The following is a 14,765-nucleotide window of genomic DNA, read 5'->3' as shown; positions in this document are numbered from 1 at the left end:
TTGCGGGAATATAGACTCTTGTAAGTTGTAATATGACCAGATCTGTTGATTTGTAAGTGTTTATGAAATATTATTGATGATTGAGTAATATTTATTTCTTTTGATAAGAATATGTTACTTATCTATGTGATTAGATTTGATAAATAAAAATTTAAAAGGTGCATTGGATGCATTTTACCTATAAGCTATTATGAAAATATACACAATTAATAAGGATTTGTATCCAATTGTTTTTTTTTCTAATTTTTTGTTCCATGTATGCCGACTAGTTCATTCAACATAAAAGATAAATGCTATACGTAAAATAAATAAATAAATAAGTATTTAAAAGTCTATAAAACTCTATGACAAAAGGATATGAAAGTTTGTCACTTAACTTTATAAAGTATGCAAAAATCATTAAGAATTTGTCAACTCTAGGAAAGTCACTCACTTAAAAAATGTCTTTAAAAGTTATAATTGGATACACCCCCCGTAGTTTGTCAGATTTTCCCTTCTGGTTAATGTTCACCCGTTTTAGATTTGTTCATGTGATGGTAGGGTAATGTCACATCTCGGGATCGGCTCCGCCGTAGCACGATATTGTCCGCTTTGGGCCCCCCTCTCTGCCGGCACGGTTTTGTTTCTGGGAGCTCACGAGCAACTTCCCAGTGGGTCACCCATCCTGGGATTGCTCTAGCCTCCAACTCGCTTAACTTTGGAGTTCCTACGACTCCGAAGCCAGTGAACTCCCAAAAGGTCTCGTGCTAGATAAATGCGGGTGTGCACATATAAGGCACATCACCCCCCCTCCGTTGGTTGATGTGGGATCTTACAGGTAAAATCTCCCATTGTTCTGAAAACCATTGACTGGTCAACAAGTCAACTTTCTTTAGTGTGCAAGTGTACCACTGCTAGTAATGAAAATCCTAACAGACTTCTTAAAAATAGATAACTTGCGCCCCAAATAATTTAATTTCTAAACAAGCGATTGTGAATTTGGGTCAGGAATATCTCCCAAGTAAGTTCTTTTCTTGCCTCAAACTGGTGAAGACTTTACAATTTTTCACAGTACAAAACTGGTGGTTCTGGCCAGAATAAATGACAAGGAAGTGATTTGTTTTAGGCAAAACTGCTTTTACAAAGCTCAAAAAGAAAAGCCAACTCTAAAAAGACAAAAGGAGGGTTGGACTTCCATTTATGCTTGGATAGATGCTTCTGATCCGAGCTGGACTGGGTATGTCTGTGTTGGACTGGACTATCAACACCTTCAACTGTCAAGTTTTAGCTGTAAATCGATACCAACGTTCGAGTTTGGCTGAGCTTTAATTTATTTCAAGCCCTGGGAGGCTTTTTGAATTGGCAGAATTGGGACCTCTTCAGTCTGAAAGGGGCAGAAGTGGGTGGATTTGATGATCACTGAGCTGGAACTGCACTATAGTACATGTTCTACTTGATCAGGGCTCTCCATAAATTTGTTGAGGTTTTCATATTTGTAAGAACCTGAACTCTGCTTGTTTTGACTTTAAGCTGAACCAAATTTGTAACGAGAGAGATCTCGCTTTGTATGATTTATTTCTCTGAAACTGAACTGACTCTAGAGATTCTGAATTCTAGCTGACTTGTTTGTTGTGGCTCAATGAGCTTTTGGTTACTTCAGTGTTTTGAAGCTTTTTTGAGATCAAGTGATCATTTTGAGGTTTTGGCTGTCCTTTGATCTGTTCGCCTCCTCTCATATTTATAGGAAATGCTGGAGTGGGTTTTCCAATTCTTTAAATAATGGGCGGCAGATTTTTTGGAAGCAAGATCTTTTATTTTTAAATGTCAAAGAAAATGGGAAGTTATCTATTATGGTAGATAAGAACCATCAATAATCAGTTTTACATAGAGGTCTTTTCCTTGCTTTTTCTAAAAGAAAAACCAACTCTTCTTTGTTCTCTGTTGTTCTTTGTAGAGAGAAAGAACACAATCTGCCATGATGGTTAGTTTGCTTTTCCTGTCGAACAACTCCCTCGTTCTCTACTTATCTCTTGCAAACATAGTCTGCTTATCTCTTAGAAAGACCACCTACTCTGATGCAGAATTATATAGAAAGGGATTCTGATCTTTTGGCTGCAAAGTTTCACAGAAGTCTTTTATGTAATGACTTGCCTTCATTAATTCCAATCAACTTCTCTTGTGACTAGTTGAAATTGTTGACTTCTCAAAGTCAGATAGTCACGTGGGTTTCTTTGTGATCCAAGGCTGAGTGCGTCAATTTTGCTGATAGTGGTGTTTTGACCCTTTTTGAGTCTTGGGTAGAGAGCTGACAGTTTTGATAAAACTGTTTTGGGTTTCTTCAATTTTGGGCTTCTCTCTATCCTTATTTAATCATGCAAAACCCAGTTTTGAGTTTTGGGACTGTGGGCTGAGCAATTCGCATGCACTGGGCTTCCTTGGGTCTTTTTGGTAAAAAATCTGCCTTAGGCTTGGGCTTTTTTGACTTGGGGCCCTTGATTCCAATTTAAACAAAAAAAAACAAACTGCTTGGGTCCTGAGTTTACGTTGTTTGTTCTGGGCCTCCAGTGCTAGGCTGGGTGTGTAATTTTTAGCCTAATCACAAGGGGAATGCTGGTTCGTGTCCAAAATTGACATGGGCTTTTTGATTTTGGACTGGGTGTGCCAAATTAGGCCCAAGCAGTTAATGTGGTCGCAAGTCTCACAATTTGATTCGTGTAGATTGATACCTATTGCAATTTAAGGATACGTTAAAATTTTCGTCCAATTTGATGACAAATAAGCATGTGCCCCGTATGTACAAGAATATTTTATTTGCCACGACTAGATGAGCCACTTCTTCAACCTATGATTCAAAATTTTCTCCATTTACTTGCCCTCATTCTAAACCCTTTGAAAATGGAATGAAATCTCGATCCAGTAATTGGTCCACATGCTTATTCTGTTACAAAATTGGATAAAAATTTGGATGTGTAGTTGAATTGTGATTGGTATCAAAGTTCAAGTTCAGGGATCAAATCCCAAGAATTGACATCACATGAAGTAACGTGGTAAAACTAACCAACTACATGGACCAATGTTGAGGTCAAATTTTAATTAAGGTTGGTCCATGTATATTTTATGCCCAATGCATTATCGTGCTATAAAAGAAGCCTAGCTAAGGTACATGGAGGCCCACTAAATACAGCAACTAGGTGCATGTGCAAGATTTGATATGCACTTAATACCAAGCGAGACTATACTTTAGCATGTGGAGAAGTCACGGTAATGGTTTAGCCATTTCACATGTTCATGCTCGCCACCCTGTTACATCATCAAGCATTATCTAACACGACCCCAAATCATTGGTTTATGAGCATTGCTACGTAGTCTGAGCATGAGGATGCAATAACGCACCAATGAGCAGCAGAGCCGGTCTAGGGTTTTCTAAGGCCCTGGGAAAATTTCGAAAGTGTGCCCCTTTAGACAAATTAAACACTAAAATTACATTTTTTATCAAAATTAAACACTGCTTAGATGCATTTGGTAAATTTTCAAGTGAAGCATTGGTCTTTTTAACAAAATATTTATTTAAAGATCCTCTTACACTTGGAAAAATTTCTTCTTCTTTTTCTTTTTTGTCTTTTGAGATTTCTATGGCCACAAAGTGCTTCCAACAGGTTTCGAACACCTGAAAGAAGTTGTGGTTCCACCCCAAAACTAATTGGCAATGGGGGGAGTAGCTCAACTCCTTATAAGCCCTTGCAAGGTTTTCTAACTTTCTAATATGAGACTTTTTGCCTTCACATTCTCACATGCCCCCGCACGTGTAACAAATTTTCAAGCCTAACACGTGGACAACACATATTGGGTGACGTAGGAGCACGTGTGGTCGTTGGGCCCAACATGAAGCCTTGCTCTGATACCATGGAGGAAGTTGAGGTTCCACCCCAAAACTAATTGGTAATGGGGGGAGTAGCCCAACTTTTTATAAGCCCTTGCAAGGTTTTCTAACCTTCAAATGTTGGATTTTTTATCTTTACATTCTCACAACACCTGTCATTGAGGCACTAGGTAGCTTGCCAGCTGGAGGTGATAATTTGATTTTTATAATAAACACAACATAATAACAAAAAGAAAAATAAGTTAATAAAGATGTGTATAATGTATTATAAAATTTATACATCTATATCTATCTATAAAAAAAGGAAGAACCTTAAAAGATATGATAAATAAATAAAACTTTGAAAGAAAGGCACTGGTCTGGTCTTGTGGAGGATTGTTTTCCAACTCAATGTTGGAGAAGAAGAGAATCACAAAAAATAAAAATAAAACTTTGCTTGCATTTGAGAGTCTTCTTGTGTTGTGTTTAAGACCCTTTTTGCTTTTTGATTAAAAAAAGAAGAAGAAGAAGCATGTTGGTTATCTTTTTTTAATTTCCCAATGTTTTGTTTTTCTTTTATTATCTATATATATAAAGCAAAACGCAAAGAATTGTGAAACATTCAAAATACTAGAAAATGCCCTTGGTTTATTCAAACATTAAGAATTAAAATTATTAATTAAATGAGGATAATATTGTAAATTCACATTTTTTATATTAAAAAAATTAAAATTAAAAACAAAATCAGATAATAGGTCATACTTTTATGGAACATAACTACCCATATTATCTTTTCTTAATTCTAAAAATAAAATAAAAATAAAAAAGAAAACCAATTGGCACATGGGTGAGCATGTGCCAAAGGGCTAGTATAATATAATATGTATTCGACTTTGTTTTCCAAGTAAGGAAGTTTCCTTGAGAGTATCAAAAAGTGATTTGTGACATGCCACCACACCATATCAGGAACGGCTCCTTCTAGTTTTGAAGGTTTGGTTCCTTTTCTTTTTTTTTTCTTTTTTTTTTAAAATAAATTTTTTTTATAATATACACATATATGGGCTATAAAAAAAAATGTGTGCCCCTCTTAGCTTTGGGCCCCAAGCTGTAGTCCTGGTCGTCCTGGCCAGGGCCGCCTCTGATGAACAATGCATCAATCATGTCCAAGCCGCAACTCCTCAAAGAATAGCTTCACAAATTGAGGCACAACCAAAGTCAACCCAAATATAAGACAATATATCTGTCATAAGAAGTATAGATCAACATAGGTCCACTAAAAGCTGAAGAACATCAAACCTCTAACGGGATCCAAGGAAAGCTTTCTCTGGTTTTGATAATAACTTTTAATGTTATATTTAAATAATAAAATATGTGTTTATTGTTGGTTCTGCTCATGTCAAACTCACTTTTTTCTCTCTTAAAAAACATGTGAAATTCACTTCTATTTGAAAAGACCGCCGTTCGAATTTGATTTGCTTTTGTTCACTATAAATAAGTAAGGACTGTTCAAATTTGCAAAGCGTAGTGTGGTGTCATTTACAAGAAAGTTCAACTTTGGTCGTAATTAATTAAATGTTTTTAAGACCTTTTGCTCCTAAAGGAACAATGAGTTTCGAAAGACCAAAGTAATTAATTAGTACATTCTTGACTAGCTAATTGACTTTTTCAATGGTTTGTTGCATGTTTGGCACGATATAAATTTTACTATTTCTCATTAATTTCTTTCGGGTATAACAGAAAATATATATTATTTCTTTTTCTTATTTCTTTAGTTTTTTTTAAAAAAAAAAAAGAAAAAAAAAAGGGAGATTCACTATTATACCCAATATGGGGGCCCAAATTATAAAAATACCCTATATAAAATGGACTTTAGAAACACACCCAAAGCCCATTTACAACATAACAAAAAAGCTTTTAACTTCTTATAAATTACAAAACTGCCATCAATTTCTTAAAACAAGCCCAACCCCAAAATCTCATAAAAATACCCAAAGCACTCAATAGGGCATCAAAGTAATTTAATAATCAATATTAAATTCAATAAGGCTAGCTATCATTTTTTGGGTTTTTTTTTGGGTTTGTTTATAGGAATTCAATTGTGTAGGGTTTATTTATAATATTAGTGCTAGAAATGGGTATATCACTAAATATCTCAAAAAAGAATTTAAAAAAAGGGGAGGGCTCATAGAATTAGCTGGTGAGCTTTTTCTTTGAAATAGCCGTTTGAATGAGTCCCATGGAGTGTGAGGTTGACATATGGCAAATTCTCCCATGCTTCTCTATCAAATACAATCCCCAGGTATTTTCGTTCATTTGTTTGTTCCACATATTTTTATTTTCTTTTTTTGTTTTCAAAATGGACATGATCCGTTAAAGGAGGCTATGCAGTCTCATGAAAATCTGGAATTTTTTAGGAAGCCTGCATCATCAGGTAGCAGTCTCCTGACCATTCTCCATGCTGGTTAGTTTAAAAATTAATTAATTATTTAACAAATAAATAAATAAAAATATTTTTTTTGTAGGTTTTTTTTAGTAGTTAACATAGATAATATTTACTCATCAGGATCTGTACTTAGTGTTTTGACAGACATCTTGAATACCTCACGACATCTGTCTCCATCCCCTCCATCTCTCTTTAACAAAAGGGAAAATAACTGAGGGCTCGTTTGATAATAATTTCAGTTTTAGCTTTTATTTTTTATTTTTTTGTGCTGGAGTATAAGGAAAATAAGATTGAGAATAGGAGTAAGGATAAGATTGAGAGAGAGGGATAGAGGGATAAGTAATAAAAGTGAAAATAATTTCAAATAAATTTCAGTTTTATTTTTGTTTTCACTTTTGTTATTCCTCCTTCCCATCCCCCCTCTTATCTTCCATCTCAATCTCATCTTCACTCTCATTCACTTCCATTCTCACTCGTTTTCCTCTATACTCTAGCACAATAATGATAAATGAAAAAACTAAAAACTAAAAATTAAAATTGAAATAATTATCAAATAGGTCCTAAGAAAATCTAAATGGTACTTTTCGATAAAATGTTAAATGTACATTGAAGAGAAGCCAAGTTCTAAAGGGGACATGAAAACAAGAGATGGTCAATTTCTTGTTATGGGATATAATCTGATGTGTATCAGTAAACAATATTTGCTTAATTCCAAAGTTATTGTCTGCAAAAGATTACAAAAATGATGATGAATGTGTTAGAAGAAGATATATATAAGAGTTTATATATATTTATGGTACACAGTTCCATGCAGAAACTGTAAGCAGATACCTGTCTTGCCACCCTAGAGATATTGTTCTTCCATCATCTCTTTCAAAAACCTTGAACCCAGCAGTACTCCCACCACTGCTCTCTCCATCAAACTGAAGGGGACAATAATGTGTCCTGATTTTCAAAAGAAGTCTTGCTTGTATCTTGGACTTGGAGCTTAGATTAATTCCTTCAAAACCATGGCTCTCCATCCTAGCCTTCCATGTTTCCATCTTTTCGATTTTCGAACAATTTACATCGTCGATGTCGTAATTGAGCATGGATTTGATCTCTTTTCCAAGATGGTTCTTCTCAATGCTCAACCTTTCAGTACTCTCTAGAGGTAGGCAATCATCTAAAGAATCAAACATGGCAGCAAAGTAATGCAAAGACTCCATGAATCTTGACAAGAAACTTCTAGGGCTTCTGCTTCCTTCTTGTTCAACCAAGATTACAATGGAAGGGTTAAGTAAATGTACAGATTTTAATGAGTCAGATATCTTCAAACTATTGCTCAAAGTGTTCAAATGAAAAACCAAATTCACTGCAATCGTTTCGTTTTTCTTCTTCCTCAAGTTTATGAGCTTTGAGCCTCTCAACAACCCTTGGAATTCGAAAATAAGATTGCGAAAACCCTTTGAGAAGCTCATCAGTCTGTTCTCTGTCTCGCGTAGTTCATCCATGCTTTGTCCAAACCCAGTTATTCTGAGTGATATTCGATTGCCACTGGTTGCCTTTCCGGAGAGAGATTGTATAAGAGAAGGCCATTGAAATCCATACGAGACATCAAAATCAATAACATGTAAGGCACGATTGTTCTTCTCTTCTTCCTTCTCAAATGCCTCAATGATTGCTTGGTTAGCTGTAAAATGAGCAAACTGGTAGTATGGAGAAACCCGGTAGAGAGATGTAAACGCCATGAACTCTTCATCACTTGTTGGTTCCTTCATGATCATGTCGAAAAAGGGTGATTTTCGGGTGAGAAGCCTTGCAGCCAAGCCATCTGCAAAATAAGCAACTACTCGTTGAACGGAGTCGCCGCATAAGGAAACACTCTTGTACAACTCACTCAGATTCTCCAAGGCTGAGCTCACATTGTTTTCATTAACCGCAGTGGCTGTTATGAGCAGCATGTGGATCAAATGGAGGCCTTTTCCATCTTCATCAAGCACATGAGCTCCTTTCTTCTTGTGGTCTAGCTTCAGCATTTGTTCCCTCATTTGAAGCAGCCTGAATATCTTCCCTTCACAACCTTCATATGAATTTAGAGGACTAACCAAAACATTTTTGTGATCTCTTCTCTTCCTCTTCTTCACTCTTTCACCCCCTGAAGTTGTAACAATTGCCAGGCTAAGATTCAAAAGCTCCTCGTCATCTATGTCTTCCATCGAGAGAGAGAGAGAGAGAGAGAGAGAGAGAGAGAGAGAGAGAGAGAGAGAGAGAGATGAATGAGTGAGTGAATTTAGTACTAGATTGAGAACATATGAGGGAAAAGATGATGGAAGAGCATTTATGGAAGGAGGTGGGATGGAATATCTCATAATGAAAATTCCTTTCTGTCATCACATGGGAATGGAACAAAAAACAAGAGAGATATTGGAGAATAAAACCTTTTAATTTTTAATTTTAACTATGAGAGGGAGAGACAAGATGGGTATCTTTTTATTCTTGAGAATCAGCGTCTTTGATCAAGAAAACATATTGATCCTTTTGATCAAGATATTAAGCATGTTTTTGGAAATTTATGAAAAGTGTTTGATTATTAGTCCTTAATTTAATCCCATCCTTTGGTATTTCGGAAGGCTAAGAAGATGCCGTACGCATTCGACAAAAAACAGCGGGGAAAAATTAGGGTATCAAACCTACCGTCCTTGAAGACTTGTCGCCATTGGCAATATTGCTTCTAGATACATGCCCTAACAAATGCTAGTTTCTAGTTTTTCCCCCACCAAATCAATACCATGTTGCAATATTCCCCTTTACTTCCTTTTTTTTTTTTTTTTTTTTTTTTAAATTTAAATTCCTGAAAATGACTGGCACTTGATGCTATAGAGAAAAATGGTAGCTCCCACTTTGTCAAATAGATTTTGATCTTAGTTGACTCCAATGGAATAACACATCAGGGTGTTAAAAAAAGTATACATGTATCTCTATAATGTTGTTGAAAAAGGTATCTGTCCATCGCGAATGTCAATTATTGTAAGATCCCACATCAACCAACGAAGAGGGGGGTGATATGCCTTATATGTGCACACCCGCATCCATCTAGCACGAGGCCTTTTGGGAGCTCACTGGCTTCGGAGTCGTAGGAACTCCGAAGTTAAGCGAATTGGGGGCTAGAGCAATCCCAGGATGGGTGACCCACTGAGAAGTTGCTCGTGGATTCCCAGAAACAAAACCGTGAGGGCCAGAGAGGGGGGCCCAAAGCGGACAATATCGTACTACGGCGGAGCCGATCTCGGGATGTGACAATTATAGTTAGGCTTCATTTGGTTTACGGGAAATTATTTGCTTTCTCATGTTTGACAGGTCTACTCTTGAGAAATTATTTACTGGGGGAAAATGAAACCATCCATCCACCGTGAGTTTAATTTTCCCACCTCATGTGTAAATCCATCGTTCTTTGGCCTCTGATGTGTTGGCCATGCAGTTTTGGTGTTGATGTGGTGGATTTCCATTAGACCTTTGTGTTGAGTTTTGGAGCTATTTGATTTTGTGGATTAGAGGTGTTTGAGAGACGTTTGCGACCATGTATCTTAGTGAAAATTGAGCAATGAGCATGATTTATTTTTTCACTTGTAGGTGTTTCACATCCAAAAATTCCAAACCAGTAGAAAGTTCTGATCTCTCACGTGATGTTCCTGCATCACTAGATGCAGTGGTTCTATAGATCCTCTTATGTCCTTAAGTTCCTAGTGAGGTGGTTCTTCAAGATATGGAACTGTTTTGCTTATTGTCTTGCAATGGTTGTGTTTATTGTTTGTATCTTATTTTGTTGTTTCCAAGAACCCTTCATCGGGCTATGTTCTTCATCTCTCTGTATTTCCCCTCCTATTAATGAAATTGCATTGGCTATCAAAATACAAAAATAAAAAATTCGGCTAGCGTATAGCATTTAATGTATAGTTTCTTTATTCCATAATTCGTGAAAATATGTGTCTAATAAGTGAAGTTTACGGGTATAATTCAAAATTTGTAAAAAAAATATCTTTTTTTTTTTTTTTTTTTGGGTTGAGAAAAAGCATTAGTAATTATTGATGAAACATATCATAGTACAAAGTCACAAAAGAGCTAAAATGGGTACAACATCTCCAGTTATCAAACACAACAACATGTTGATTTGATATGGAGAAAATTACACCTAAACCAACAAATACTCAACCCCTTGATTCAGCACCTCAAAGGACTCGTACTCAAACTAACAATATATCTCCATTGCGCAATGGTAGAAATGACAGATCTGTATTGCAGTTGAAAACTAGTATACAAAACACATCAAACTCCTAAAGAGCTCCCAAGAATTCAAATAGAAAGTACAGCAAATTTCTAATGAGTTAAACAAGAAAAAGGAACACTGCTCCACATCCTCTTCGGCAACCGAAGAAATCCATAACGCTATACCGGCTAAACCCTTAGTGCCGCATCGGCTAAATCCCAGTCCACACAAACCAATAACTTTCATTATTGTAACTCCAAACACTGAGCTAGAGCCAAAACCCTGTATATCTGGGCTAAAAACGGCAACCAAATCATAACAACAATGGTGTTTTGCAGTGTCTGCTTCCACATCATATACGAATCAGCATAGCAATCGTTACTACCTCTATCAACGTTGATGCCACTGCCTCCACCAAGATCTTCTAACTCTTATTACAGCCAAGCAAAAAACAGAACCAAGATCCAAGGGAAAGGAAAGGAAAGAGGAGAAGAAAAAAAGGGAAAGTGAGAGGGGGAAGAGAGAGGAGGAAGATAGGGGCGAGATAGGGGGTTAGGGGAGGAGAGGCAAAGGTCGCCTTCACACCCCCCCTCCCCCCTTCATCCTACGCAGCGCTAAAGGGTGAGTTAGGGTTTTTTGGCTTGTGAGAGGAGAGGGGAAGTTGAGACCGCGATCTATGTTGTAAAAAAATGACTTCAACATGAAGAATATGTACGTACGTGTATAATACATGTATTGTATGCTTAATATCAAAGACATATTTTATATATCTGTGAAAAGTATATAAATTTTTTTTTAAAAATACTTAAACACACTAGTTTTTTAGTGTACGTAAATTCACTATTAAAATAAACGTAAGTTTAATTTACTTATTGTCACTTTGTACTTGCTCACCCTCCTTCATTTTACTGGCCCACTTAACAAGTTCATCACATTACATTGCATGTGTGTAATGCTTCAAATATTATAATTAGTCTATAAAAATATGTGTTTGTTGGCTCTGTTAATGTCAAACACACTTTTTCCTCTCCCAAAATACTTGTCAAATTAGCTTTTATGTGAGAAGACCGCTATTCAAATTTGACACTATTAACAACAAAGATTGTTCAAATTTGCAAAGCATCAAGTATATATGGTGTAAATTACAAGAAAGTCATAATTAATTATATGTTTTGAAGACCTTTTGCTCATCAAGGAACAATGAGTTTCAAATCAACATATTCTTGACTAGCAAATTGACTTTTTCAATGGCTTGTTGCACTTTAAAACTTCTCATTTGTTTGTTCATTCCAAGATACAAACTATTTATAATTTAGAATAACAGTGCCAATTTATTTAAAAAAATTTTTTTGGGAGGGTAGAACAGAAAATATATAGCTAGCAATGCATGCATATATATAAAAAATTATTATTAAAAAAAAAAAAGAAAAAAAAAGGAAAAAGGTGGGTGGGAAGGGCTCAATGGAATTAGCTGGTGAGCATTTTTCTTTGAAATAGCCGTTTGAATGACATAAAACAAGGAAGCATGAAAGCTCTCTTGGTTGTCTTGGTTATGGAGGACATGTACGGTAGTTAATAAAATGGAATTTATATTTGGTTTATAGGGCAATGCCAAAAAAAAAAAAAATAATTTATTTACAAGCAAGCAGATTTTCTGTCCCATGGAGTGTGAGGTTGACATATGGCAAATTCTCCGATGCTTTATCAAAATACAATCCCCAAGCATTTGCGTTCATTTGTTTGTTCCACATATTTTTAAATTCTTTTTGTTTTTGTTTTTAAAATCGACATGATCCGTTGAAGGAGGCTAAGCAGTCTCATGAAAATCTGGAATCTTTTAGGAAGCCTGCATCATCGGATGGCAGCAGTCCCCTGACCATTCTACATGATTGGTATTTTAAAACTACAAAAGGATATGAATTTTTCATACACACAATATCACAGTGTCATGAAGTTCGAAACTGAAAGCACTGGCCTGCAAGTCGGGCCCTTTCTACTATCCCCTCGGCACTAATTTTTGCAGTTAACAACATAGAGACCATATTTGCTCATTACCAACTATAAGTAGTGTTTCGACAAACGTCTTGCATACCTCACGACATCTGTCTCCATCTCCTCCATCTCTCTATATAACATAAGGAAAATAAAGTTTTAAATAAAAAACCAGGAGGAGAAGAAAAAAAGTAATTAAGAAAATCCAAATGGTACTTTTTTTGTCATTTAACTATGAAGAAACTATCTTCATTTATCATTTAACTCAACGATCACTTATCCTATGTGAAAAGGTGAAAAATTAACAAAATAACACAAGTCATTTCATTCCAATACCACAGTAGCACTCAATTCCTTAAGCTTGTCAACAATGGGCCCCGCCTCCTCTTTGGTCACGCCTTTCTTCACCACAACAGGGGCCTTCTCCACCAATTCTTTAGCCTCCTTCAGTCCCAGGTCAGTGAAAGTCCTAACCTCCTTTATGATTTTGATCTTTGCCGCTGCGTCGAACTTCTCAATCTTTATATCAAATGCAGTCTTCTCAACGACCTTGGAGTCTGCGGAGGCAGGCCCAGATTCTGAAGATGCCGAGCCAATCCCCGGGACTGCCGGGCCGTAACGATTGAGGCCCATTTTCAGCCTGAAGAGGATGGAGTAGTCGTGCCTCTCGATCTTTGTAAGGTCGAGAAGCTCGTCTGCAATGCGCTCGAGCTTCTGGGTCCGAGTCTCATTTGCTGAAGTTGCGGTGCTAAGGGCACGAGAAAGAGTGAAGGTGGCAAATCTTGATAGGGACCTGCAGGCAACTTTTGTGGTTATGTTGGACATTTTGTGAATCTCTGGCATTACAAAGGTTTTGGAAAGTCTAAGATTCACAACCTAGCTGTAACCATAAGTTGTAACGTACTGCCTCTAAGAAGAGGGGCTCAAGTATTGTCAATGTGCAGTAGAATATATAAATATCACTTCTAAGGGATCATTTACATTGTTGAGCAGAAAAATTCTGGTTCAGAAGATCATGTTATCTATCATCATTTACATTGTTCAGCAGGAATTCCTGCTGCTCAAGATTTTGTTAAGCAAACAATATTAAAACCTATGTCCTGAAGAGAAGATATCCCGAACACAGAAATCCTAAGAATCAAAACAAATCCAAAGTCTACAACCAAATTTTAATCCCTAATAGCCAAAATACTTCTTTCTATAAGAACTATACAAATAAAAAACAAAAACAAAGAAGAATAAAGGAACATACTTCCATGTGGACGTAAAGTTTGATTTTGCACCTCCCAACTTACCCTGGTCCTTGTTGAGTTGCAGTTCTGGCAGGTAAGCCTATTACAAGCTGCCATGGATGCCAATAAAAGAATTAGAAGGAAAAACAAAAGAGTAACAAATAGAGCAAAGCTATCACTTATAAGAAAGTAGAAAATGGCTTGGTAACTACACAAAACTTGTGGGTTCGTGGAAAAAAGAACAAATTCAGGCCTAAAGATTGTTATTTTCACACAAATGACCCAAGTGGATTGCCATACCAAAAACGGTTGCCATAACATACAGAAGATTAATTTATTGAAATAGGATTATGCACCCCATAGAAGACCAAGTAAAAATTATGAGTTGATAGAATTAAATTGCAGAACCATAATGATGATGATTGCACCTTACAGTGAAGTTGTTCTTCTGAAATGCCAGGGACCCTCCTGACCTCACCTTGTTTGAACTAGGAAAATGTGTCCGTCAGGAAAGGTTTGGACCCTGGGACAATACTTACTCGAGAAAACCGAGCATGGCTGGAGAAGCGTTGTACAGAGCACGCCATTGGTGGAGAGCCAAACTTGCACCCTGTTGAATGCAAAATCATCACTGAAGGCAATAATGCAAATCAATGTATGACTGTCCTGTTTCATAACTAATTGTAGTAAACCTACTGCTTACCTTTTCATTTAGCAATTTTTTTTCACTGCATTAACTCAAGAGTCAAAACAAATAAGTGTTGGTTTATAAGTGCTGCTGCTGAGATAGTTTATTATTTCAGTTTGAAAAATGTAGCCGTTGGATAACAGTCCAACTGTGCAGTTAGGATGTAGCTGTGCTTGCCATGTGTCTCTATCTCATAGGGTAGTGAATGAAAGGCTGAGATGTAAATGATGTAATAGGAATGTTCTATTCCTAACGGTTTTGTCAGATGCAATATACATATAATTTGCGTGGGAGCTGAGCTAGTATTCTGCTAGCTCTTCTTCTTC

General features: G+C 36.5%; 2 protein-coding genes across 2 annotated transcripts; both read right to left on the bottom strand.

Moving 5' to 3' along the window:
• Positions 1-7,072: 7,072 nt before the first annotated feature.
• Positions 7,073-8,479, bottom strand: LOC117638321 (GRAS family protein RAM1-like). Its single transcript, XM_034373455.1, has one exon. The coding sequence runs from the start codon at positions 8,477-8,479 to the stop codon at positions 7,073-7,075; it is 1,407 nt and encodes a 468-aa protein (XP_034229346.1).
• A 4,364-nt stretch (positions 8,480-12,843) lies between these two features.
• LOC117638210 (50S ribosomal protein L7/L12) lies at positions 12,844-14,338 on the bottom strand. The gene is made up of 3 exons (XM_034373341.1): positions 14,287-14,338; positions 13,815-13,851; positions 12,844-13,312 (listed from the first exon to the last, which is right to left on the bottom strand). Exons 1-3 carry the CDS (start codon positions 14,336-14,338, stop codon positions 12,844-12,846), a joined length of 558 nt encoding a protein of 185 aa, XP_034229232.1.
• Between the last annotated feature and the right edge of the window lie 427 nt (positions 14,339-14,765).

The sequence above is a fragment of the Prunus dulcis genome, chromosome 8 (genome assembly GCF_902201215.1).
Source record: "Prunus dulcis chromosome 8, ALMONDv2, whole genome shotgun sequence".
Lineage (NCBI taxonomy): Eukaryota > Viridiplantae > Streptophyta > Magnoliopsida > Rosales > Rosaceae > Prunus > Prunus dulcis.
Note: the sequence above shows the minus strand (reverse complement) of the source record. Positions and strands in the feature narration are given on the sequence as shown.

Excerpts from the sequence above, each read along its gene's own strand:
- LOC117638321 (XM_034373455.1), bottom strand. The coding sequence starts at position 8,479 with ATGGAAGACATAGATGACGAGGAGCTTTTGAATCTTAGCCTGGCAATT.
- LOC117638210 (XM_034373341.1), bottom strand. The coding sequence starts at position 14,338 with ATGGCGTGCTCTGTACAACGCTTCTCCAGCCATGCTCGGTTTTCTCGA. Across the intron at positions 13,852-14,286 it reads TGCTCGGTTTTCTCGAGTAA|GCTTACCTGCCAGAACTGCA; the intron begins GTATTGTCCCAG and ends AGCTTGTAATAG. Across the intron at positions 13,313-13,814 it reads GCAACTCAACAAGGACCAGG|GTCCCTATCAAGATTTGCCA; the intron begins GTAAGTTGGGAG and ends AGTTGCCTGCAG.